The 27,962-nt window shown below is 44.0% G+C and overlaps 1 protein-coding gene across 1 annotated transcript in view; it reads right to left on the reverse strand.

The window, feature by feature from the left end:
- LOC146662752 (sodium channel protein type 3 subunit alpha-like) overlaps positions 1–27,962 on the reverse strand; it is a 279,350-nt gene that overhangs the window by 88,969 nt on the left and 162,419 nt on the right. The window contains exons 15-19 of the mRNA XM_085419328.1: positions 25,978–26,098; positions 20,336–20,574; positions 4,810–4,983; positions 849–1,010; positions 573–767 (exon numbers count right to left, since the gene is read on the reverse strand). Of these exons, the coding sequence (XP_085275454.1) occupies positions 573–767; positions 849–1,010; positions 4,810–4,983; positions 20,336–20,574; positions 25,978–26,098 (891 nt within the window). The remainder of the gene's footprint in view (positions 1–572; positions 768–848; positions 1,011–4,809; positions 4,984–20,335; positions 20,575–25,977; positions 26,099–27,962) is intronic.

Consider the following 27,962-nt stretch of genomic DNA (forward strand, 5'->3'; position numbering starts at 1 on the left):
AGATTCTCCTGACAATCAGAATCCAAGGAGAAGCTTATGGACGCTGTCTGACAACAACAGGATTTCAAGGGTCTAACTTCTCTTTCACATTGACCCAGGGGGACAAAGGGACACGGCCTTGAGAAAAGTGAGAGAAATCATTAGACTTCATGGTGAGTTATGATAATATCTTACAGCAGTATTCGAAGTGTAAAACCTTTGTGTTTGGGTTGAATACATCATTGCACCAACTTAGGTCAAAAGCAGCCATTCCTCCTTCTGAACAACATTCCAGTTTGCCAATGTCGAGTCATTTAAAGTGACTGTCTCTGGAGACTGACAATGACCGTGAGACTACATGGACCAATGTTAAATAGCTAGCCAATGACGCTAATTTGCTAATGATGCTAAAGTTTTACATCTCCTCAAAACATTTGTTTTAACTTGCAGACTGCCAACACCAACTGACCGGCTGGAGCACAACGGACATTCCAGCTTAGTCCAATAGATGATCATACCCAGTATAAGTCAGTCACACCTCCTAAAAGTCAAAATTCCAGAGGGATTCTTTGATTAAGCAGGTAGGAACTCACCACCAGGTTTCCGATGACCATGACCAGCATGAAGACGAGGATGCAGAGCGGCTGCCCTGCGACCTCCATGCAGTCCCACATGGTCTCTATCCACTCGCCGCACAGCACCCTGAAGACGATGAGGAACGAGTGGAAGAAGTCCTTCATGTGCCAACGAGGAAGAGTGCAGTCCTTGGAGATCTTACACACACATTCCTGCAGAGGCGGCAGAAAGAAGCTCAATGTTCTGAACAAGCGACGTCAGGCCCGTACCTTAGTCTGGGTCAGAAGTGTTACCTGGTAGTTTTTCCCAAACAGTTGCATGCCGACCACGGCAAAGATGAAGACGATGATGGCGAGGACGAGCGTCAGGTTGCCCAGAGCGCCCATAGAGTTTCCGATGATCTTTATCAGCGTGTTGAGAGTTGGCCATGAGCGAGCAAGCTTAAAAACACGTAGCTGCAAGGGAAGCGAGGAAAAGGAAGAGACAGCAGAGCTAAAACCAGGTTTCTCAGATGATGTCATGGGCACATTGCTCAAGAGTTGTCTGCCATATTGGATGTAATTGAGCTATCGGTTGCTAGGGAAAAATGGAAGTTGGCAGTGGTTCCTATGGCTGTTTCTAGGTTAAATCAGATGTGAAGACAGTGCTACATGAAAAACCACACAGACATTCTCCTTCAAATTAAACGTTGTGCCTCAGCACTGCAGCCAACATGTTGCAAAGACACAACTATTACTTTGAAGGTAAACTCTTCATTTCTGGTTTGTGTCACACTTTGCACAGTTTGACTGCAGCCCAGAGAGCAGTGTTTGTGGGCAGGTGCATGACGTCCATTCCAACTACAACTGCAGCAACATACTGGTGGTCAAAGCAATCACAAGGAGGACGGGCAATTAGGGGTGGGCGATATAAACGATATACGATAGAAACAATATAAATTTGGCCAACGATAGAGATTTTGACTATATCGCTCTATCGCGATAGCGCATGTTGATGATGTCATCAAGCGGCGCCTGTTTTGGTCGAAAGCATCGCAGTGGCTAAAACCATTATCATCTGCAAATTATGGCCGGCGACAGTCACAGCAAAGAGATGAAGCCCTTTTGAAATATGGGGAAAGCCAAAAACTGCGCTTCCTCCACTTCCGTAACATTGATTCATTAATGTTGAATTCTCTCACAGCTGCTCTATTCCCATGTTGTTGCAGTATATTAATAACTAACCTCGTATTGTGGATGAATGATCTCAGTTGTTCTCCTGACTGAAGTTTGGCCCGTGTACAGCATCCTGCTATGCGATTGCATTTGTCCCTGACCACCAGAATCCCTCACGTTAACTTTTAATGAGTGGAAAAAAAGTTGGCGTTCATCCTCCAGCTTCACTGTGCTAATGTTATGCTAACATAGCTGTGTCGCTAGCAATCATGTAGCACAACATTATATATCAGGTAGTCAGACTTCAGTAACCCCTCAAAGGCCACTGCTGTTTAGTTTCTGTCTTCATTTATGTTGGAAGTGATAGCAGAGCTGTACGTTTGAATTGTTTCAGAAATCTCTCAGTCAGAACATGGTATGAAATGTTTAGGTGTAAACTAGCGAGCTAACTTCCTGTTAACTTCTGTCTCTGTTAAATTTAATAAATTCTGTTTTCATGGATGCATCGATGTAAAACTTAATTGTTACACCCGATAAAGCAGCAACGCTGATGATTCTTTTAAAGATGAAAGAATTTAGACCGTTTTTAACTCTCAGTGTTTGTTTGACTTTGGGACCTGAAGTTGACGGAGTTTTGGACCCAGATTACTTCGCGAAGCTCCTCACTACGGCAGCCATAATGCTCTGACAATCCATCAAGCTGTGCGGCTTACCAAAGTTGTACTAAAACATTTTTTTTAACAGATTTCTGCACGCAGAAATCGGTTTGAGGTCAGTAAGCACAACCAGAATTCATACATAAGGCACACTCTCGATTTTTGAGAAAATTAAAGGATTTTTAGTGTGGAAAATACGTTATACAGAAGAAAAGAATATATCGTGATATATATTATTACCGCACGTGCTTCAAATTATATCATATCATTATATGAATTTTAGGCCATATCGCCCAGCCCTACGGGGAATACACCTTTTTCCCTAGCAACCACTCATTGGTCACTGACTGGTCTCTAGGCCTGTGTGGTTGGGACCTTATTCAACTGATCCTATGGTCACATGTCAAGAATAATTAACATCACATGATGGGTGTCTGTAAAACTTCAATACAGGATTTCTGAGGAGAGTTTGGTGTGGCCTGTCATGGTTAATATGCTCGGCAGTTCCGCAGTAACCAAGCGCCTAGCCTCCATTTTTATTAGGATGATAGCCAAGTTGCCTCGTGTTCATCTGCTAAATTTCATCAGCTTTGCCTGAAATGTCATGTTTGTCTGAAGTAAATGGTGTAAATGTCTCTAAGATTGAGAGATATTTGGATCTTTAACAAGTCTGACAAAACAAACAGAAATTTAAATCGAAGATTTGAGGAAAATTGCTGATTTTATTTATTTGAAGTTCATTTGACGATCGTGTCTGAAGCTGCATACTCATATTGCCACAGATGGGGCTTTGTGTCGTTTTTGGACTCACAGGTGTTTTTTTACTTCTCTCTTTATTTTCAATAAATCAACCGAAAGAGAGAGGAAGACTCAAAGACAATGAAAGCATGAAACAAAATTAAGGTCAGCATCAGAGAGAGAGGAGAGAAAGAAAAAAACAGTATTCAAAATTACAGAGCACGGCTGAGAAAACAGAGGAACAAAAGAGAAACAGAACAGAGGAAGAAAAAACAAAGAAACCAGGCCGGCGCAGAAGAAAGGCTCAAACATCAGAGTGGCTTTATTAGTGTGTGCGAGTCTGTGTGTGTGAGTGTGTTTGCCTCTGGTAGAACCTGACAATACCCAGAGTGACACTTAGAAAGATCGACGCAGACTGATGAAGACAGCCTGCGAGGATCTGTGTGTGTCTGTGTGTGTGTCAGTGTGTGTGTCTGTGTGTGTGTCAGTGTGTGCGTCTGTGTGTGTCTGTGTGTGTGTCTGTGTGTGCGTCTGTGTGTGTGTCTGTGTGTGTGTCAGTGTGTGCGTCTGTGTGTGTGTCATTGTGTGCGTCTGTGTGTGTCTGTGTGTGTGTCAGTGTGTGCGTCTGTGTGTGTCTGTGTGTGTGTCTGTGTGTGTGTGTGTCTGTGTGTGTGTCAGTGTGTGCGTCTGTGTGTGTCTGTGTGTGTGTCTGTGTGTGCGTCTGTGTGTGTGTCTGTGTGTGTGTCAGTGTGTGCGTCTGTGTGTGTGTGTGTCTGTGTGTGTGTCAGTGTGTGCGTCTGTGTGTGTCTGTGTGTGTGTCTGTGTGTGCGTCTGTGTGTGTGTCTGTGTGTGTGTCAGTGTGTGCGTCTGTGTGTCTGTGTGTGTCTGTGTGTGTGTGTGTGTGTCTGTGTGTGTGTGTGTGTGTCTGTGTGTGTGTCAGTGTGTGCGTCTGTGTGTGTCTGTGTGTGTGTCTGTGTGTGCGTCTGTGTGTGTCTGTGTGTGTGTGACCACTACTGTCCTCATCTTGTTTTCCTTGTTTGCCGGTGAAGCAAAATTGGACACAGTGGAACTTATATTTTGAGTGACACTGCTCATTATCAGCCAATCATCACGTCCTCTGCGAGGTGCGAAACATCCCGCTGAACACTGCCGTCTCATTGGGCCTTCAGCTGCCCATCAGCTGAGTTTCCAGCTTAATTATTATCTCCCGACTATGAATATACTGCGATGTCCACTTTAATAATTCCTAATGAAACAGAGAGCGGATGTAGCTGTTCTTGTGTTTGTACATTGGAATGTGCTTTCTAATGTCAGACTGCCTGTACGAGGGTAATGTGACACCATGTGACTTTCTATCAACATGTTTTAGAAACTATTTCTCCTGCTAAGATCTGACAAAATGTAACAAGTGCATTTCTTTGTTTCTTGTAAAAACTGACTTGTTAGCCATTTACTCTAATGTACCTACCTTTAAGTATTTGTAGATAAATAAAATTAGATTTTTATTCAAAATAAAATACATTGAAATTTAATTTAATTACTCAGGAATTACATCCTTAGTTGGGTTTCAGGATTTTTAGTCCTTCCAAATCAATCAGAAATCAGCTGGCTGATGAACTACGTGTTGTAATGATCAACAACATTTTAATTCAAGCCACCCCTTTGTTGAATTTGGTGGTAAATGTGGGACAATCGGTGTGATTTACCAGCCTGAAGGAGCGCAACACGCTGAGCCCCTCCACATCGGACAGGCCGAGCTCCATGAGGCTGAGGCAGACAATGATGCTGTCAAAGATGTTCCAGCCCGTCTGGAAGTAGTAGTATGGATCCAGAGCGATGATCTTCAACACCATCTCTGCTGTGAAGATGCCGGAGAACACCTGAAAGAGACACAGCAAGGAATGTAAGCTAGGTTTGGGACGTGGGGAGAGCGCTGCAACGCTGTTTTATGTTAGCATTCTTTAAACACACACATAATTTTCCGAGACTGTTTTTACAGCAGCATGCTCTGAATCACAAAACGGTATTCCTGTAAATGTTTATGTTAGCAGCAGATCGTAAATGCAGCAGCAAAGCCCTGTGTGTCCATATTATTTTGATTAAAGATGATTAAAAGGACCTAGAAGTGTTTCTGAAATATCACAGCCTCTGCCTGTGTCTGCAGGAAGTGAAAACATATTTAACATGGAGAACGATGACAGCGGCAGCAGCATGTGCTCATGCTGAAGCAGACGTCGAGACGAGAAGGTTTTTATATTTTGTCTTTCACTTTGCTGCCCCAGGATGAGAGAAATCGGGCTTATTTTGAACTGTCAATCATGCAAAGCTACTCTAACCAGTTAGTAGTACTGAGAATACAAAGGAAGCTGAGTCACAAAAGTACACACAACACAAAGGAAAGAACGTGGACATGTGCAGGTAGAGACAGAGACAGTCAGGTGAGGACACACAACCACACAGAGATACAAGAACTAAATGAAGGGCAGAGTTAGCCAAAGGGTAGGACATTTCAGACTGGGTTAGGTTCACACACACACACACACACACACACACACACACACACACACACACACACACACACACACACACACACACACACACACGTCACCTCGTATAACTGCTGCTGAAGTACACAAGTTCTTTAAACACCAGCAGGATTTCAGCTGCTCCAGAATAAAAGGACGTTCCAGCACACTGACCTGCTATGCTAACTTTAGCATGTGTGTCAGTTAGCATGAAGTGTAGCATCTTTCAAACAGCTGAAAGATGAAGCTAGCACAGAACGTACCACGAACTGCAGTTCCTCTAATGTCCACTCGAGGCTGTCTCCAGCACTGAGTCAGTCCCCATACACTCCCAGGTTCAAATCTCGGCTTTACAGCAGAAGGAAGCACGTTTAGAGCCTGATACAAGTAACAGTGTCGGACTTTAAAGCTAATTCCCCTCTTTGCAACATCGCTGAGTGGTGTGAGTTTTTAGGCAGCAGTGATCTGAGGACTTGGTGACAGACCTGTGTGACAGACAGAGTCTCTCAGTGTTGATTTGGTGATTTTAGAAAGTCTAATAAGACTTTTTCTCAGCTGGCTGCTCCTCTGGTTTGATCTCTTAAGCCTCTCTGTCTGCCTCTCAGTGCAGACCTCAGCTCATCCAGGGTCTGCCTCGCTCTGCTGTACATCACACGTGTGTCTGTGTGTTTGCTACATTTAAAGTGTGGGTTTATTCCACTCTGTGTGTGTGTGTTCGTGTTTTGCAGCAGCTCCTCTCCCTGCTTGTTGTTCCAGACTGAGGGGATCCTCGATGTGACACAAGCTACGTGACACACGTGCGTGTGTGTGCGTGCATGTGTGTTTTTCAGCCTGTGTGTGTTTCACAACCAGTTTGTATGAAAAATGTGTGCATGTACGTCTCCTAAAAAGTGAGTTTTCACTTCAGTTTTATTTCTGTGTTTGGGTGCTACAGAAAATCAGAGGCTCTGGGGTTACCTCTCTCTAAAATACTCACACACACACACACACACACACACACACACACACACACACACCTCGATCCTCTTATATGGGCTCATTAACTCTGTAGTGCGTTGATTAGCTACTCAACAATCATGCTGTTATTATTACTGGCATCAGGAGAGCCTCTCTCTTGCTCTCACTCGCTCGCACACACACACACACACACACACACACACACACACACACACACACACACACACACACAACACACACACACACACACACACACACACACACACACACACACACACACACACACAGGTAAAGTGTGTGTGTGTTTGATGTAATGATGAAGGAGGCTCTTTCAGAACCAAAGGGTGAAGAAATACATAGAATCAAAGATTAAGAGGAAATGAATCAGTCTGAAAAAAAGGTAAATTTAAACAAATTTAACAGAAGGAGAACAAGAAGAGGAGAAGGTGAGGAAGAGAAGAATAAGAAGGAGGCTAAAGAGGAGAAGTGAAAGAAAAAGGAAGAGAAGTGAAGAAGAAGACGAGAAATGGGGTAACGGAGAAGGAGAGGAAGAATAAAAGAAGAATGATGAGGAAGATAAAACTAAGAATAAAGGAAAAGAGAAAGGAGGAGGAGGGTCAGGATGTGGAGGACAAAGGACAAAGAGGCGGTTGCTGGTTTGAATCCTGCCTGAGTTTGCATGTTCTGTGGGTTCAGCAGTCACATTTATCAGCGCTCTGTTTTTAAAGAGTGTGTGTTACTGATCGGTGCACAGAGTGTAACGGTGTGCTGACATCAGGCGGAGTGACATTAATCAAGTTAGACACAGTTCAGCTGTCAAATGTCAGCAGCTGCCTTTGGGCTCCAGCTAAAAATCACATCACTTCTCAGAACGCTTTATTTTATTATGCAAGAAATATTTGGTAAACTCTCTGAACGCTGAGGCTCAGCGAACATCACTCGGATTTATTTTTATTATAAAAACACATGGACTGATTTTTTCCCCCTGTTTTATTTCTAAAGTTTTTAAATGCAAGACAAAATGAACAGGAACACCATATGGAGTGCACCAACCACAGCAATACTTCATACAACTTTCAGAAATCATGGCAAAGTTCAAGCATGAAAAAAAAAACCTAAATTAAACCAGTAAACATATTACATTACATTGTACAAGTACATTTCTCCCATAAATCAGTCTATTGCACAGCCTCTTCACCTCACTGTGCAATACCTTTTGTGCAATACTTTTGTAAATAGTCAACAGTGCAATAGACCTCAATACTTGAAATGTGCAATTCACTTGTATTTTTATTTTTTAGTCCTATTTATTCTATTTATCCCCTTCGTATATTTTATTTATATTGTCTCTGTATTTATATATATGTGTGTGTAATATTCTGTAACTCTGTAACTTCTGTCGGTGCTGTGCTTTTTTGGAAATCGAATTTCCCAGAGGAACCCACCCGAGGGATTAATAAAGTTCTATCTATCTATCTATTAAAAAGAAATCAACAGATCACAGTTTTCCTTCCTTTCTATTATTTTAAGAGATACATATATGCATAGATTTGCTCTGAAAATTAGGACAATATTAATTTGCATATATTAGTTTTCATTTGTATCTCATTTGCTTCATTAGCATTTTGTTATTAAATTAATCATTGTACAATTTATTTAGGTTTTGGGGTGGGGAGTGGAGGGTTGTATTGAATACTGAAAATAGGCCAATGAGAATAAATATCAATAATACAGTTTAAAATTTAGGTTACTTTACAAACAGCTGTCCTGACATTGGCTGTGAACAAAACTCGCCAGTCAGGTAGCGAGTAATCCCGCCACAATAAAGTGCAGCGTAATAATGCTTTAGGTCTCCATAAAATATGAAGATTAGACAAATAAAACAAGTGGAAACCAACACAGAAATGATAAAGCTGCAGTTCCTCTGTTGTCCACTTGAGGCTCACTTCCACCTCACAGGCAGCTGGAGCTGTTTGCTAGGCTTCACCTCAGCTGAGTGGCCTTTTGGAGCATTTTTAATGACATCATGTGACCAATAATATGGCTCCTGCCAAACAGTCTGAGCTCCTGTACTTTGAATGATTGAGTGTCTGTGCATTTGAACTCTATAGTTTACTGATACGAACCACTAACCAAGCTTGGTAGCATTGCAGCAGCCAAATCACTAATTTGAGTGCGACATCATCAACAGTGGTTTGACTGCATTCATCTTTTTATACAAGTTCTGTGTGGAGGGTCTTAAAGGCAGACATGTCTCACCTGAACTTTTCAGAGCACACTTTAATCAGGTAAGTTACTTTGCTTCATCTCCTAATCCTAGCACTCTGCGATTTTACTCCAAATCAGAGGAGTTACGTTTAGCTTGCTTTTTAAAGTTAAAGGAGCTTGGAAAGAAAAGCGTCTGGACTTCTTTAAGTTGCTTGAAGACGTTTCACCTCTCATCCGAGAAGCTTCTTCAGTTCTAAGGTCAAATGGTGGAGAGTCCCAGATATAAACCTAGTGGGAGTTTCCCCCCACAGAGGGACAAAAGGACCCCCTGATGATCCTCTAATCGTCTGAGCCAAGGTGTGAAACTGGGTGTGGGTCCCAATCAGCCAGAGTTTCGGGTGTGTTCATTGTGAAACCTGGCCCCACCTTATCATGCGAATTCCTCGATGACCTGGATGACTGAGAATCTTCACAGACATCTTGCTTTTTAAAATTATACACGACTAACTGTCCACACTTTGTTGTGAAACAGGCGTTAGTCTGTGGGCCGAGATCTAGGTCTGAGATCCAGTTCAGCCAGCAGACTCGCTCGCTTCCTCACCAAACAGTTATGTCTGTGAGAACGAAGAGATGGCAAGTTTAAGGTCTAGACACTGTGTTCTCCACTGAGTGTGTGTGTCTGCGCGTGCTGATTCATTGACTGAGCAATGAAAAACTACTCGGGTCAGCAAGTAAGTGTGTGTGTGTGTGTGTGCGAATGCTGCTGGCTCCCAAACAGGGGTTGTCGACATCAGCACTCAGTAATAACAGTAACATCAGCAGAGAGAGGATGACACGGACTGTGTGAGTGTGTGCGCGAGACACACATGATTATTTTTGTCACAACCAGGCAGATGTAATGAGTAAGCAGCGGGACACACACACACACACACACACACACACACACACACACACACACACACACACACACACACACACACACACACACACACACACACACACACACACACACACACACAGAGGCTTTGGTCAGAGACACCGTGTCCATGTGGATTTCCTGATGATAAATTGCTTGTTCAAGTCTAAAGCTCATCAGTTTTTAAAATGTTTTTCCTAAATTCTGTTTATACGCTAATTTTACTTTAAAACATTTTACATCCCTGAGTTTTTGTCTTCCCCATCACTGTCCTAGTGCCTGTTAGCAAGGGCAGGACTATGCTGACCAAATTAGATAGGTTACAGCAGAGGACTGTGTGTTATTGTGAGGAAACACCACAGAAGAAGCCTGTCACGCAACAAACACCTTTCATCAGAGCAAGGAAACGTCTCATTCTTCACCTACATGCTAACACGACGTCGGAAAAGAATTGGAAGAGTTACAGAGTTTGACTTTTTAGGTTTAAGACTCAAGACGTGAATGTTGTGGAGCAATATCAATGAATGACTTAATGGTAAGAAGCACTGAAAGAAGCGTGTCAAGTGAAATGATCCTCCTTTTATTCAGGAGTCTTTTGTTCATCAAGATGACCCCTGAATACACAGAACGCCCCAAAATCAGACAGCCCTCTATGAGCAAGCCCTTGGTGACAGTGGGAAAGAAAAACTCCCTTTTGACAGGAAGAAACCTCAGGCAGAACTAGGCTGCCATCTATTACAACTGGTTGGAGGGTTAGGGAAGGAGACATGAAAAAAGACACAGTGTGGAAGAGAGCCAGAGATTAATATTGGCTAATTATGATTATATGATTAACTGTAGAGCGAATGATATTCATCCTGGAGATCCAAGACTTATAGACCTGTTCCGCAAGACTTTTCGATCACTCCATTGTTAGAGCAACTAAAAGTTCATATGCAATAATTTGCTTTATTTTGTAGTACACCTCCGTTATGTGACCTGCCTACTTTTCCATGCAGACACATAGAAAGCTAGAGGTGAGAAGACCAGCAGGAAAACCCTGTGAGCACCAATGACAACAGAGTCAGACAGCCTGAAGGGAAGAACTGGGTTGGTGGCGGGTTGCAAAGTGGCTTGCAAATATAGAGCAATCAAAAGGGCAATCAAAAGAAATGTAAATGGGGTAGCCAGTTGCAAAATGCATGGGTCAGTTATATATATATCTCTACCTGTATATGTAAATATGATCTGCCCAGGGTTTTCTATTCTATTCTATTGACAGAGCTTAAGTTTTCAGTCTCACTGAACTCACTATGTTTGATTTATATTTCATAAATTCTGTGAAACTGCCACAACCCAAAGACTTTATATTAGCATGCTATATTAACATGCTATATTAGCATGCTATCATTTCCTAGTTAAACAGTGTTAACATAGCATTCAGCTGCTAGTCCCTCTCAGACTGACAACTCAATCCATCCATCTTCTTTCTCGTTGGAGCGTATCCTAGCTGTCATACTGTCATAGGTTGTGATTCAGGATACACTCAAAACCTTAAAATCAGATAAATGTTTTCAGATTTATTAAAATAAAAAACCAGACTTAATCTAAAATCCATCTAAAGTCCATACTGTGCTTCTATGATGAGAGACATTAAAGGTTAAGTATAATGAGGATGAGTTGTGCCCTTGATGCAGAGTGCTGCTCTGTGGATAAAAGCCTTCAGTGAATGTATGCATTCTATAGATCTTTGCACACATGGAAATATTGATAAGTGAAACCAGAGAGCGACGCTGAAGAGCACACGAGAAATAGCTACAAAAAGTGAAAACTGACATCGATTGTGTCAGCACAGAAATGACCTGAAATGATCCTTACATAACACACACACACACACACACACACACACACAAAGAGACACACAGCAGAGGCTCTCCTGTCCGTCAGAAAGGCTAGCTAAATGCTATGTAAACATCTGTGAGGATTAGAGGTTTTAGCCTATAAAGAACTTAGCGACTCCACAGTGCAATCGGATCCCGTTGACACGACGCGGCGTTTATCTGAGACTTCAGCGCCTCTGAATTGAAATGGAGGAGCGCTTCAAACTGTTTACGTTGCAAAAGTATATAGCTGCATTAAACTGGAGGCAAGATGACAGCAACATTAGAGGGATATTATACAACAGCTCGTGCTTTTGACTCCTTGACGTTCCTTGGGGGTTTTGAAGCTGTCTGAACATGTGGGCATACACAGCTGACCAGCTTAACGTACACAACATCATTATATAAATCGAATCAATCACTTTGTTTCAAAACTATCGATCCATCAGCTCTGTCTGCTCAATCCTACAGAGAGAGGTGAGCTATCAAATACCATCCACTCTCACACCTATACACTTAGCACATAAGAGTAAGACTCTTCAAGAGTAACAGAGAGCGACTCTTCCAGCAAAAACCAGGGCAAAAGATGCCTTAAAGCAGCGGCCCCCCACCCCCGGGCCTCGGACCGGTACCGGGCCGCGAGAGTCTAGGCTCAGGTGTGAAATGTATGGTTTTCAGGATTTTTATTGGTTTTCAGCGTTATTTTGTTATCGTTTTTTTTCATTAACTTGGTTTTCCTGGGTCTTTTCAAGTGTGTTATGAATAAATCTTATTTTTTCGGTACCGGTACTAGTTTTATTTTTGTTGTATTTATCCGTGACACCTTAAAGGCCGGTCCGTGAAAATATTGTCGGGCATAAACCCGTCCGTGGCGCAAAAAAGGTTGGAGACCGCTGCCTTAAAGGGTCATTTCATTGTTATTTTGCCATATTTTCTGCAGTCCAAATACACTCACCAGATAAATCATCAGAAGATCCATTCAAAGTTTTGGTGACTTTAAATTTTAAAAGCTTTTTTTGTCCCATAAATTATACAACTTCTTCAGATTAGTAAAGCTGCTCTATTAATGGGTAGAGATTAATAACATCTCCTGGCTTTGGACTGGCTTCTCCCCATTCTGTCATGGTCCTGGGCCATGTTGGCCCAGTGTTCTTGGTTTTCTTGTATGTTTGTATTTTATTCCTTATTTAGGCCATGTTTTCTGAGTTGCCCTGTTGTGTTGTTCCCTAAGTGTTTTCCCTTCATGGCTTTTACCCCCTGTGTGCCCTCTGTGTATTTATGAGCCCTCGTCTCCCTTTGTGGTTGTTTCATGTTTCCCCATCCTGTTATGTCTGTGTTTTCCCCGTGCTCTCTCTCCTCCTGTCTGAACCTCTGTGCACTTCCTGTTTACTTTGTGACTCTCACGCCTGTACATGTCATGTTCAGTTCACCCCGCCCTGTCTCGTTATGATTATCAGTGTCACCTGTGTTCCCCTCTGTGTCTCTCGGTTCTTAGAGTCCTCTGCCTTATAGGTTATGTCTCTGTGTTTCTTAGTTGCCGTCTCCACTGTCAAGTTCGCGTCTCTGTGTGATCCTTCCTGTTTTACTTTGAAGGTCCGTTTCTTATGTGAATGTGTCCTGCTTTGCTTGTCTCGTCAGTCCTGATTTCTCCCAGCTGTGCCCTCCTTCTGTGTCTCATTCCCCTCGTTACTCCCCAGTGTATTTAAACCCTGTGTTTCTGAGTCAGTGTGACGTCGTCCCTCATGCTGTGTGTGGATCTCCCTGTGTCTCGCTGTGAGTTCTTAGTTTGTGGCTTCCCAGTTTAGTTTAGTTTGTATGTTTGTTCTACCGGCAAATAAAGCTGTGTTTTGAGTTCATTCCCTCGAGTCTGAGTCCTGCATTTTGGGTCCAACTCCCGCCTGCCGCACAGCGATTCATGACAGTACGACGTCACCAGATATGGACCCAGCAGCACTCAACCCACCAGAAGAACTGCGTCTGGACATAATCTACTCTGTGGAAAGACTCCTGCATCTGTGGCTCGAACATGAGGGGAAGGAATTTAGCTGTGCTGTGGAAACCAAACTACAACGTTTAATCTCTGGTCTTCCCTGGCTACTCAGTGCGCTCCACCCACTCGAACAGGATTTAATCCAAAATGAGCTCCACCTTCATCCCCCAGCTGCTACTGCCCACCTGCCTGAAGGGCCGGATGTGGAGCCGCTCGGCCCGTCAGAGCCATCATCTAAAAAGAAACGACGACCACGCCGCCAGCGCGCCACCCCACAGCCGGACATTCAGACTTGTACATCGCCGGCTGTGGTGAGTAAGGACTCTTTTTTTTTTTTTGTGTCGAACCATGGAACTATTCGTTCAGGGGCTGTGTTTTGTGCTACGGACGGTAATGTGAACAGTTTATCAGCTGCCCAGCCTCCTGAAGCTCTCTTAGCTGCCCAGCTACAAGCTGCGTCTCCTGTGTCCCCGCTAGCACAGCCATTAACTCCACCACACGCTCCATTTTCACCTCTACCATCGCTTCAGTCATCAGTTCGGTCTGCCACTCAGTCGCCCTTAGTTCCGTCATCCACACTACCACCTGTTTCCCTTCCACCACCACCATCACTACACCCAGCCATTCAGGCTGCTACTCAGTCAGACATTCAACCCATAGCCCTGCCGTTAATATGCTCTGTAGCTGAGCCACTAGCCGCCCGACCCGCAGCCACTTCAGCCACTCCTCCACCCGTCACACCTCCACTACAACCATCACTGCAGTCTCTAGCGCAGTCTCCTGCAGCTCTGCTTTCCCCAGTGCAGTCTCCAGTGTCCCCAGTGCAGTCTCCAGTGTCCCCAGTGCAGTCTCCAGTGTCCCCAGTGCAGTCTCCAGTGTCCCCAGTGCAGTCTCCAGTGTCCCCAGTGCAGTCTCCAGTGTCCCCAGTGCAGTCTCCAGTGTCCCCAGTGCAGTCTCCAGTGTCCCCAGTGCAGTCTCCAGTGTCCCCAGTGCAGTCTCCAGTGTCCCCAGTGCAGTCTCCAGTGTCCCCAGTGCAGCCTCCTGCAGCCCTGCTTTCCCCAGTGCAGTCTCCAGTGTCCCCAGTGCAGCCTCCTTTAGCACAGTCACCCACTCAACCACCAGCACCACAACCGTCACTACCTCTAGTTCATTCCCCTGTGAAGTCATTAACTCCACCACCTACTCCACTCTCACCACCACCGTTACTACAGACATCAGTTCAGTCCCCTGTGCAGTCATTTACTTCTCCACCGTTAGCAGCTCAGGTCCCCGTGTGTCCAGCAGCTCAGGTCCCCGTGTGTCCAGCAGCTCAGGTCCCCGTGTGTCCAGCAGCTCAGGTCCCCGTGTGTCCAGCAGCTCAGCTCGCACCTGAACCTTTGGCCCAGTTCCCCGTAGCAGTGCAGTTTTCTAGCCAGCTTAACGTTGAGCCCGGGGTCCCAATTCTCTCTGGCTCTACATCGGCTCCTGCTGGAAGCTCGGATGAGCTCATCCAGCACTCCGCGGCTCCCGTGCCGCCATCTACCTCGTCCGCTGGGGGTTCCAGTGAGCCCAGCCAGCACCTCCTCGTCTCCGCTGGAGGGCCCGAGGGGCCCGTTCAGCCTCCTGTCTCCGCTGGAGGGCCCGAGGAGCCCGTTCAGCCACCTGTCTCCGCTGGAGGGCCCGAGGAGCCCGTTCAGCCACCTGTCTCCGCTGGAGGGCCCGAGGAGCCCGTTCAGCCACCTGTCTCCGCTGGAGGGCCCGAGGAGCCCGTTCAGCCACCTGTCTCCGCTGGAGGGCCCGAGGAGCCCGTTCAGCCACCTGTCTCCGCTGGAGGGCCCGAGGAGCCCGTTCAGCCACCTGCCACGTCAGCTGGAGGGCCCGAGGAGCCCGTTCAGCCACCTGCCACGTCAGCTGGAGGGCCCGAGGAGCCCGTTCAGCCTTCTGCCTCTGCAGCTCCGCCTGGTCCAGCCTCAGCCTCTGCAGCTCCGCCTGGTCCGGCCCCCGCATCGCCACCGTCTGGTCCTGCCTCGTCTGGTCCTGCCTCGACTGGTCCTGTGCCCACCAGGCCATGGCCAGCACGCCTGAGACTGGAGGGCCGCCGCTGCCTTCCGCGCGGTCGGCCCCCTGAACTGCTCCGTCGTCTCCTTCGCCGCTGCCTTCCGCGCGGTCGGCCCCCTGAACTGCTCCGTCGTTGTCCCCCCCTTCGCCATCGCCGCTGCCTTCCGCACGGCCGGCCTCCGGACCAGCTCTGTCACCTGTGCCACCCACCTGGTCGGCCCCCCGACCGTGTGACCCGTGAACTCTTGTGCCTGTGGGCTCTGGGTCGGCCCCCTGAACTTTATTTGGACTGTGGTCATGTGCTCCTGTGTCTTCTGTTGTTTGTTTTTTGTTTCCTGTTCTGGTCCCTCCGTCCTGGTCCCCCGCCTCCCGCCCTGGGTGGGTTGTTTTCTGTTTTTGTTTTTTCGGGTTTGGGCTGTTGGGAGCCAGCCCTTGAGGGGGGGGTACTGTCATGGTCCTGGGCCATGTTGGCCCAGTGTTCTTGGTTTTCTTGTATGTTTGTATTTTATTCCTTATTTAGGCCATGTTTTCTGAGTTGCCCTGTTGTGTTGTTCCCTAAGTGTTTTCCCTTCATGGCTTTTACCCCCTGTGTGCCCTCTGTGTATTTATGAGCCCTCGTCTCCCTTTGTGGTTGTTTCATGTTTCCCCATCCTGTTATGTCTGTGTTTTCCCCGTGCTCTCTCTCCTCCTGTCTGAACCTCTGTGCACTTCCTGTTTACTTTGTGACTCTCACGCCTGTACATGTCATGTTCAGTTCACCCCGCCCTGTCTCGTTATGATTATCAGTGTCACCTGTGTTCCCCTCTGTGTCTCTCGGTTCTTAGAGTCCTCTGCCTTATAGGTTATGTCTCTGTGTTTCTTAGTTGCCGTCTCCACTGTCAAGTTCGCGTCTCTGTGTGATCCTTCCTGTTTTACTTTGAAGGTCCGTTTCTTATGTGAATGTGTCCTGCTTTGCTTGTCTCGTCAGTCCTGATTTCTCCCAGCTGTGCCCTCCTTCTGTGTCTCATTCCCCCCGTTACTCCCCAGTGTATTTAAACCCTGTGTTTCTGAGTCAGTGTGACGTCGTCCCTCATGCTGTGTGTGGATCTCCCTGTGTCTCGCTGTGAGTTCTTAGTTTGTGGCTTCCCAGTTTAGTTTAGTTTGTATGTTTGTTCTACCGGCAAATAAAGCTGTGTTTTGAGTTCATTCCCTCGAGTCTGAGTCCTGCATTTTGGGTCCAACTCCCGCCTGCCGCACAGCGATTCATGACACATTCTGTCTCACTGTATGGTTATAGTGAGCCAAGAAAATGAATACAGACAATTAAGTACGCCTTTGTTACAGTAACAAATATGTCTGTCAGCACACAGTTAAAGCTGCTGCAAGCCTGTTCTGAGCAAACACAATCAACTCATGCAGCTATTGATTGGGCCTCTGGAGGTTGTGACAGGACAGCTTCCATCTTTGGCATTTCAGAACTGTGCCATAGATTTCTATTTAGGATTCAGCGACATTTGCAATCCTTATACTGTGTCTGGTTAATCTAAAATTTAGAGTTAGAGCAGCTTATGAGTTTCACTTCTGTAGTTTGAACACAGTGAAAAGACAGCGTGAGCATTGGTGGCTGCGCAACCAATCAGAAGAAGCAATAAAGCAGTGCCGTATTTCTCTGCTGATTCGCCTCAGTTGAAACTGAAGATCATTTTGTTTACTTACTCTTTGAAGTGATTGGTTGTTTACAGAGGAAAATGAATGCTGGGGCATCATAGCATTACTAAAAGCATCTCTCATAATCCATGTGACTCTCCCACAGAGGCCCACCTTTGAGCCTGGCCCCACTGACTGAACCACTACTGCCGGCAGGCCAAAATCACTGTTTCTACTTAGAAACTGTATTACCATTTTCTGCCTGCAGCCTGAGCTGAGGAGACCTGACATCACTGGACGGAAACGTGTGTGTGTGTGTGTGTGTGTGTGTGTGTGTGTGTGTGTGTGTGTGTACAGGTGTGATTAGCACGCTGACTCTGGCTGAGGGCCTTTCACACCTCAGGTGAACCAATTACCATATTGCATCAACCTATCAGCTCCTGTCAGATAGTCGGGACACCTGCGGGCTCAAACACTGGAGTTAGTCACAGTGGTTTAAAGCTATCTGACCCGCATCTGTCAGCTCTAATACTGAAACCCACCTTGCCTTTTTTTTTTTTTTTACAAAAGGAAAAAAACACAGACTTTTCTAGAAAGGCAATGAAATTAGTTTCTATTTTTCCTCTCTGAATCCTGAGGATTTGAAATTGTCCAAAAAGATTTGCTGTGGTTTCAAATGTCCGACGGGGGTTTCCCAAACCGTCACGCTCTTTGTCACTTTTGGAAAATGTCACAGTCTCTTCAACCCGCCCGAAGTTTGTTTCCACACCTGCTTGTAAACAACCAGTGAGGAGCTTCCTTCACTCTGCTCTTCCAAGACAAGTTTGCATGATGTGAGATTCACGAAACTGACTGAATCTCTCATTTCAGCGATTTAGAGATAACCTTGTGTTACAATACAAAGAGATAAAGTACATATCTCTGAAAATGTGGCAGGTAAAAGTCCTGACATTTTTCCCAGCATGAAACAGGATATTGGATGTGACATTATCAGGTTTCTTTACATACACCATGCTATTAGTTTATGGAAGACAACAATGGATAGGTAGGGAGTACATGACAAGACGCACTCAGCTAACTTAAGGCCTCAGACACACAGGAGAGACCTGCCAGCGACCGTTCAGCACCCACTGGGTTTTTCCTCACCAACTGTGAGTAGTTGCAGGAAAATACATGAAACTGCTAATCTGAAGGCATGCAGCCTTAAAATACTGGTCAGTGACCCTCTGGTAACTGTTGGCTAAGAAACTTGCTAGCTATTTACTTGCTAGGAATAAGTGTGTATTCCGGGACTAGTTGGCAACTGGTTACTGGCAGCTGCTAGCTTGAAACTGGCATGCTGATCCACTGGAAATATCCTTGCAGTTGCTTTGGTTGCTATCAGGTTGCTAGAGCCACCAGTAGTTTGCATGGAGGGCATCAACTTGTCTGCACCTGTCTGCTACACAAAAGATAGTGAAACTGTGAAAAGTGTGATGAAATCAGAAACAACATTCGCCTTCAAAGTAAAAGCTGCATCTTTTGAAATGTGTTGGTTGAAGCGATAAGGCACAACTTTTATTCTTAAGGTAAAGATTTTTCGTTTCCGGTTTGTACTGTATCGCACATTTTATGACAGCTCAGAGAATAAATGGGGAATGTTTACAGACAAGTCGGTGTCTTTCATGCAATCTACATGCAACCATGGTAACCACTCACCAGCCAGTTGGTAAAGACACAGCAGCAGTCAAATAGATAGCTAAACTATGATTAACAGCTGAAACTTGAAGCTAACACTGCAGATAAACATGTTGAGCTAAACAGTACAAAGAGTTGAAAGATGTAAAAGCTAAAATGAACTAAAATGACAGAACCTAAAGCATTTCTAGCAGTTAAATTATTAACAAATTACGGAGCCCCGCAGGGGACATGGGAGGAAAAAAAATTAAGATGGACTTTTGCGAGATCTCGCAAAACTAACTCGGGATCTCGCAAAAGTTTTGCGAGATCTCGCAAAACTAACTCGGGATCTCGCAAAAGTTTTAGCCGGGAGTGTGTTCATGAGGATGGTCTGTCTATGGAGGTATTATTTGAAAAACCTGGAAATTATTCTATTGGTCGTCTTTATGGATATATACTATGGTATCAGAACTCGTCATTAAGAATAAAGGTGAGGAAATTTGTAATTCAAATTTAAATCCATACTATTTGTTACAGAGCCCCACAGGGGACATGGGAGAAAAAAATTAAGACGGACTTTTGCGAGATCTCGCAAAACTAACTCGGGATCTCGCAAAAGTTTTAGCCGCATTCTTCCTCCTTCGACCTCCCGTTAGCTCGAAGCTAACGGGAGGTCGAGACCTACTACAGCTGGGAGGAACACTGCTTTCCCGGCACATCGTGCCTAGTAATTGTCCTATAACCAGGCCTGAAATATAATAGAAAGCGCTCAGTTCACAAAAGAGCTTCAGGGGTTACTCCTAGTAGGTTCTTGAAGGTTAAAGTGTGGATAACCTGTTAAAACTATTAGTTAAACATTAAGGAAACATTTAAATGAATAGCTGTTAAATGGAGGTTTAGACAACAGTGTGGGCTTCAGATCCAGTTTAATTGAGCTCAGACAAACACATTTAAACATGACAGGGCTGCAAATAATCATTTAATGTTGCTCAAGCAATTGGTTCACGATGTTTCATCTTTCATGAGCTGCGTTAATTACTTTTTCTGTCTTTTGAGTTACCTGTCTGCTGCTCCAGTCATTCCTGGTTTATTAAAAGAGGAGGCAGAGGGTGGGGCTTGCTATAAATAAACAGGCCTCAAGGGCAAAATAAACCATCTGCTATAAGCACAGGGGGAAATGGGGCTTCTTTATGGTCCCTTTGGTTTCCCCCTTTACCTTTATGGGGTTTCCCCATCTGTTATTTAGGTTCAGTTTGTGAGCCTTTGTTAAGCAGCAGTTTTTGAGCTGATTATTCTGCAAATATCTGATCTTGTTTGCTTCTGTATTCCTGTGATTGTTTTGGGTGAACAGTGCACCTGTGTCTATGTGTCTCTCACCCACATATCTCCACCAATAACCATGCTTTACTGCTTTCCCACCAAGCATCCACGCATTCATTCATCCATTGTTCCTACCAGGTTCCCGATGGTGAGCATGCCATTGAACTCATCAGTCATAGGGTAGTGCTCCATGGCCATGAAGAGCGTGTTGAGGACGATGCAGACGGTGATGGCGAGGTCCAGGAAGGGGTCCATCACCATGATCTTCACCAGCTGCTTCACCTTAAGCCACATAGGGCAGCACTCCCAAACCAGGTAATGGTGGGCAAACGTGTACCAGCAGGGGTGACACTTCTTATGGGATTCCTCCAGTTCTGCACAGGAAACAAAATGTGGTCAGGAGGTTTCCTTCTGCATAAACAAAGTTACACTGGTTAAGCTGGAAACGGAACAACTGAGAAGCTGGGAAAGGGATAAGTTACAAAGCTGATTGTGGAACAGACTAAAGGTGCAAAAATACTGGGCCCTGTGTATGATTTTCCAGGTGTAATGATGACTGAAACAGATGACAAATTAATACATAGCAAGCTTAAAAGACGAGATTTGGCTTAAAATTTGCTCAAATTATCTTTAAGATCAGCTGATCTGCTGGGATTGTTGCCGACTTTGACTCTGATCTAACATTTTGCTCGATTAAAACAAGAACAGAAGTGATTTAAGTCAAGAGATGATTCGGATACAGCAGGATGGAGGCAAGCTGAAAAGAATACCAATCAATGGATAAATGTGATTATTAATAGGAACAAAGACTGGTCTAAAAGGAATTTTGGGTTGATAAATGTATCTGTTGTGTTACAATCTGAAGCTCTTTCTATATAAATACTTGTGGAGCAGAGGCTCAGAGTGCATTACCTGTAGTTATGTTGGTCGATAACAACAACGATAACAGAAATACTTGTGCTGTGTGGCACAAAGCTTGATGGCAAACAGTCCTGAACACATGAACTAATTAATCAGAAGATCAGTAAAACAAACAGTGAAGGCACGTTATGAAAAAAAGCACTGGCGGATTTGCAGCCTTTTATTTAAAGTAAAAAAGCGTCTCGTTCAGTGACGGAGCCTCGAAAATGCCGACTGTGAAAAGTCACAGGGCTGGAGTACTCCTAAATGTTTACAAGGTGTCCTCTGGTGTCAGTGTGATGACCGACGGCATTATGGCAGCAGTGAGAGGAGTCGCACTCCCAAACTGTTCTTTGTAAAAGAGCCCTTATAGAGACATTTACATGAGCTGAGCGAGGATCGATAGATGCTCTCTTTGCACTTCTTCATCACCATTTCCGATTATGGCATCAGATAAAATTATCCAGGCTCTTCAAGGTTCATGAAAACCTTCTTCAGGACCAAAAGTTGTCTGAATGTTGGGAAATCTCCAAACTGATATATCAAACGTGAACGCTGTTATTGTTTCTCCATTTCACAGCTTTGAGCTACATTTACAGTTAACATGTGATCAGATTAGAAAATGATTTTCACACAAAAAGAGTCATGGCTGAAAAATGAACCTCGTATTAAGTAAAAACTTTCCATATGGTATAACTTGTTTTAAGCAGCCAACTAAAGTTGAGCCAAACTTTCTGCAGTGAACCATCAGAAACTCCTCAGGTACGAGGTGGGGTGGCTGTAGTTCAGGAGGGTTGGTGGTTTGATCCCAGTTTTCATGCCAAATATCCTTGGACATGAAATATCCGTCTTACTCTCTGATGCATCCATTGGAGTATGAATGCGTATGAATGATATTTAGAAAGCACTCACCATATAGATAATAGTGCTTCTGTGAATGGGTGTGTATGGGGTGAATGTGGCATGTTGTATAGAGCGCTTTGAGTAGAAAAGCGCTCTATAAGAACCAGACCATTTACGAACGTCTCTGTTCCCCTTCATCACTGACATCATCTTCATGCAGTTTATTAAAATTATGCTGAACTGATTGTTTATTCTTTGAGCTGAGACACTTGGAGTGGGTGTAAAATTGATTGGGTTACAGTGTTTTAACAAAATTGTTTTTCAGTTGTGAAAATGCCCTATGACTACCTCCCGTGTAGGTTTCCTGACTATTACCAGACGTACTTTGAATATTTTGTAATTATGACAAAATCATAGCTGATGCAGAATGCAGAAGTAAATTGAAGCAAATATTTATAAAATTACAATTTATGTTTCGATTTATTTTAATATTTCTATTTTATTTTTGCACTTTTTCCCCCCTCCATACAACCAAACGCCACCTGGTGATTGCTTAGTTAATCTGAACTGGTAAGAACATTTTGGATCGTAGTGCTGTTTTTATTTTTTTTAATCCAAAGAAGAGCTCAAGTTAAACCATGCAAAATAAATTCATAAAGCTTATTTTAAATTGAAGGAAAGTCTCCTGGGAAACAGATGATAATTTTAAAAATGACATGAATAAATCAAAGAGTGGAGCCGAGAAGGGACGGAGGGATGAAGGGTGTGCAGATGGATGCAGGGAGGACAGCAGTGGGATTTTGTATTTTCCTGTATAATGATCTGTTCTGTAAGAGCAGCGACTGCCGAGGGGAGAGACTGTGACTCAGCAGACCTATCACACGCACGCACACGCTTAGAACACACACGGGTGCAGATTTGATATGAATCCAGAAATGTAACACACCGATATCATACACACACGTACAAACACACACACAGGAAGTTTTTGATTGATTGATTGAATCTTTATTTTGAACATGTTGAAAAAGTATAAAAAAAAAAAATAGAATTAAAAGAGACAAATGAACAAAGCAAACAAAAGGAAAACGAGCAACCACAACTCCAAATAACGTCCATGTTCAAAAAGGAGCAGGAAGAAGCATAAGCTTATTTAATCCCACCCCTTTTCCACTATCTAGTATCAATAGACTACAGAAATACCTCCTTGTAATTACATTATATGTTGGAATCAAGTTGGAATGATCTCACGGTTAATGAGGGTGACCAGGATAACACTCTCTCCCTCTCTGTTTCTATCATTCTCTCTCTGTGTCTCTCTCCCTTTTCCCAAGTCCCTGGCGCAAACAAAGCCTGTGTTCCCCTGGGGTTGACTAGGGCAGCAACACACACACACACACACACACACACACACACACACACACACACACACACACACACACACACACACTGTCTTTGAAGCAAACTCAGACACAGCTACACACACGCTCCTCTCTCGCACCCACAAAAGCGTTATAATTCGGACAAATACGTGGTTACACAATCACACACAAACACACACATATTGAGACACAAAGTCAGGCAAGGTTACAGTCCCATATTGACACACAAGCGCAAACACATAAAACGTGAAAGGATGCTGGAGCTGATGCAGAAACTTGTTTTTTCCAGGTAATGAGCCTGTTTTAAATCGCTCTGCCATTTGGTAGAAATGAAGTGAAACAGAAGCTTCTGTAAAGAAAGGAAATCCATTTAATCCTGTGTGGGATTATTTTAAGAATGATTAAGATTAGCTTCACTTTGTTTCGCTGCTATCAAAGTCTGCTAAATAAATCAAAGAAGTCTCACCACTCAGCCTCAGCTGAGCGGGTATTTGGGATAATATTAGGAAGTCCCCATCTAAATGAACGTGGATAAAGACTTAGTATTGATTTCTATGGTCACCGGGGCATAAAAACTGCACGTGTAGAATCAATAAGTTGTTTTGATCTGTATTTTTTCCACCTGATAGAGCACATGCCCCATGCACCGAGGCAGCAGCCTGGATTCAACTCCACCCCTGGTCATTCGCTGTGTGTCATTTCCCTTCTCTCTTTCCCCACTTTGCCATCTGTTCTACACTAACACTGTCATATAAATGCAACCACTATCACATTAAGTCAGATACAGTACAGCATGAAACAAGGAGATGGGATCAAAGCGGTTTGCAAAGTCGATTGCAGATGCAAAAACAAGGGCACGGGCATGAAAACAGACATTAAAATGCCTCCATTAAACTCAGTCAATGAATTATAGCAGCTGAATTATTCCCTCTAAAAGAACAAACGGTGGACCATTAATTCAGAAAGCTCAGCAGAACATCAGCTAAAGTTTAAACTCAGTTTAAGCTATTTTAGCCAGCCTACGGCTCATGCCACATCTGCAAGCCACTTTGCAACCCTGACTTTGGTGTCTGCTAAGAAGCTAAGAAACCTGCTGCTGCTCTCCACACCTTAATCATGTGGAGGCCCCAGGACAGAGGCATGCTGGTAGCTAAACTGATGGGAGCTGGACTTCTTAATGAAGGTAATGAAGATGTTTCAATTCTCATCTGAGAAGCTTAAATAGGGCTGCTCGATTATGGCAAAAATGATAATCACGATTATTTTCACTGAAATTGAGATCGCGATTATTTGACGATATTTATTTAACCCTTTAAGACCTACTATAGAACCAAGTCCGCCAGAGCTTATATTATTTTTTTACATGTTGTAGTGCCATTTGTGGGAGCATTTCAAGTTGCTAAATAACTGTTATAGCCCATATTTTAATAATATGTATGCATTAAGTCCATAGTAACTACATTAATTGCAAAAAAGTGCAATAAACTACAAAAAAATTTATATCGTTTTTGTTTGTTTTTTTTTACATATATTTCTACTTGGAGAAATGTAAGAGGTTTATCCCTCAAAACTTTAAATACAAAAAAGTTGCAAAAAATAGTTTACAACAACAGGAAATTTACTTTGAGTGTCTTCATAGTTTTATTTTGGAGATACACCAATTTTTATATACTGCAGGAAAAACTAAAAAAACAATCCTATGATGCAAATTTGCAAAGAAAACAGCAGGTGCATCAAAATAAACTATTTCCAGCAGTGCAAGCATCCCAGAAACTATTCAGAAAAGTCAAACATGACCAGTAGAGGTTTTTAAGGCCTACAAGTAAAAAACGACATTTCCGCGAAAATGACGTCACTTCTGGTTTCGGCCAGGAAATGGCGGACATGCGACAGTTCGCGCTGACGTCTGTTTCACTGTGGGAAGTGTTATGAACAGCTGATCGGATCGGCAAAGCGTGTTTCTGGAATATTATGTTTTTGTTCCTGCAAGCGCTTTTTATGCAATTTTTGCAAAGCTTTATGTGGAAGGAAACCGTGACCGAGGACAAGCTGATGGCATCAGATGTAAGTACAACTCCTCCGGTTTCATATGCAAAACAAACAATCTACAGGGATTTAAAAATAGTCACACAAAACGGAGCGTGCTGCTCTGACCGGATTTAAAGGGTTAACAATGACTTTAAAAAATAATATAAAATAGTGTGCAACACCACTGAAGTTTTTTTTTTACCTCTCTTTTCAACCAACGGCAGTCACTCTCCTCTCCAAATAACTTCTGCTTAGCTTTCCGAGCTTCCCTCGGGTCCTCTTAATCAGCGGTCTCCAACCTTTTTTGCGCCACAGACCGGTTTATGCCCGACAATATTTTCACGGACCGGCCTTTAAGGTGTCGCGGATAAATGAGGGAGGGGCTAATAATCGGCTCAGTCATTTTTAATGATCGTTGAAAGCCCAGATCGTAATCGTGATTAAAATTCGATTAATTGAGCAGCCCTAAGCTTAAACACTTGTAGAAGCTGATGAGGACTCCCACGTGTTTTTGCTATTGTAGGGTTAAATATACTGAATTCATACCCTGGTTTATAACAACTCACATCATATTTAGTGTGTGTGCCCTGCATTCAAATTAGCGTGGCTCACTTTGCTTCTCACCTTCCATGACGTCGGTGAGGTAGCTGGCAGCACTCATTGCCCTGCCCCTGCGCTCCGAGTCCTGCATGGACGAAGGCCGAGGAAGTAGCATCGTGCTGAGCTCTGTGGTGGACGTGGGAACCTAAAAAGATGGAAGTCATCCTGATTACTTTAGATCTTTAGATGCAACCAGAGAATAAGAGATGGTATTACCCCACACAGAGTCCCATCCTAACAATCATGGAGTTGGTCTGGGATTAAGAAGCAATCTTAAAGATCTCTACCAGCTCCTCCAAGATATGTTTTAAAGACATCCTCATTTGACTGAGCCTGCTGTCACACATGCTCATCATTCATTCTTGAGTATGAGCTGCCTTGGACTCTTCTGTTACCATTGTGATAACATCGCATAAACACACATTTGTGTCGGGTCAAATGGGTCAAACGTAGTGCTGTGATTTCTTTGTATGTGTGTGTGTGAGTGCATTCAGTCTATCACCACGGCAACAGAGAAGCAGGTGATGACTGGTGTTCAATGAATCAGAGAAATCAGCGTGCCGCTGCTGTGCGTCTGTTTATCTCTTTCATCCTCACTAAAAAGCACTGCTGGATTTTTTTTCATGTATCAGATGAGCTTCACGAGGGTTGAACTTCTAAAACACCCACTCGACTCTCCTCTTAAAGCCTGACTTCAGCTGCTGCCTCTCAAATTCAAAGTTTAAAATATACTAAGTAATCAACTGGCGCTCAACATTAATTTGCTGCAACCCTTGTTGATTATCCTGAGCTCTTGGTAGTGATCATCATGGCTCATGGAAGCCATTCCTGACTGGAAAGCGAGCAGACGGATTATAAAGTATGTTCCATCAGGTCTGGGAACATCTCAGGAGGAACGTGTTGGTACTACATCGAGTAAAACTCAGACAAATGTCAAGAAATAGGGGGATGAAACTAAAACGCTGATCAAAGTAAATGACATGTGGCACATGTCAGCCTGTGAGGCTTTGATAGTGTTTTTCAGCTCCACAGAACAGAAACTAACTTTGTCGCATGGAGTCACACAAACCACCTGCAACTCAACACCTCAAAGACTAAGGAACTGGTTGTGGACTTCGGGAGGTCCAGAGAAGGTCCACTGCCGGTTCAGATGGAGGGGGAGGAGGTGGAGGTGGTCAACAAGTACAAGTACCTCAGGCTGTGGGTGGACAACAAACTGGACTGGTCATGCAACACAGAGCACCTGTATAAAAAAGCCCAAAGCCGACTGTACTTCCTCAGGAGGCTGAGGTCTTTTAACATCTGCAGGAAGCTCCTGAGGATGTTTTACCAGTCGGTGGTTGCTGGAGTACTTTTCTATGCTGTGGTGTGCTGGGGGAGCAGCACAGCAAAGAGGGACTCATCCAGGCTGGAGAAACTGATCAGGAGGGCTAGCTCTGTGGTCGGCATGAAGCTGGACACTCTGGTGACAGTGGCAGAGAAAAGGACATTAAAGAAACTGCTGGGCATCCTCTGCACATGGCCATTAACAACCAGAAGAGTCTGTTCAGTGACAGGTTGCTTCTCCCCAAGACAAGAACTAACAGACTTAAAAACTCCTTTGTCCCACACGCCATCAAACTGTTTAACTCCTCTCTGGAGGGGAGAGGGAGGGGAAACAGGAGGACAAAGGAGGGGGGAACAACTAAGCTGTAGTGCCTCTTCACCTCACTGTACAATACCTTGTGCAATACTTTTTGTAAATAGTCAACAGTGCAATAGACTCAATACTTGAAATGTGCAATTCACTTGTATTTTTATTTTTTATTCCTATTTATTCTATTTATCCCCTTTGTATATTTTATTCATATTTGTCTCTGTATTTATATATATGTGTGTGTGTGTGTGTGTGTGTGTGTGTGTGTGTGTGTGTGTGTGTGTGTGTGTGTGTGTGTGTGTGTATATATATATATAACAATTCTGTAACTGTAACTTCGGTCGTTGCTGTGCTTTTTTTGGAAGTCGAATTT

This window comes from Rhamphochromis longiceps, linkage group LG9 (genome assembly GCF_057381845.1).
Source record: "Rhamphochromis longiceps isolate RC_006_pf linkage group LG9, R_longiceps_female_GT1.1, whole genome shotgun sequence".
Taxonomy (NCBI): Eukaryota; Metazoa; Chordata; class Actinopteri; order Cichliformes; family Cichlidae; genus Rhamphochromis; species Rhamphochromis longiceps.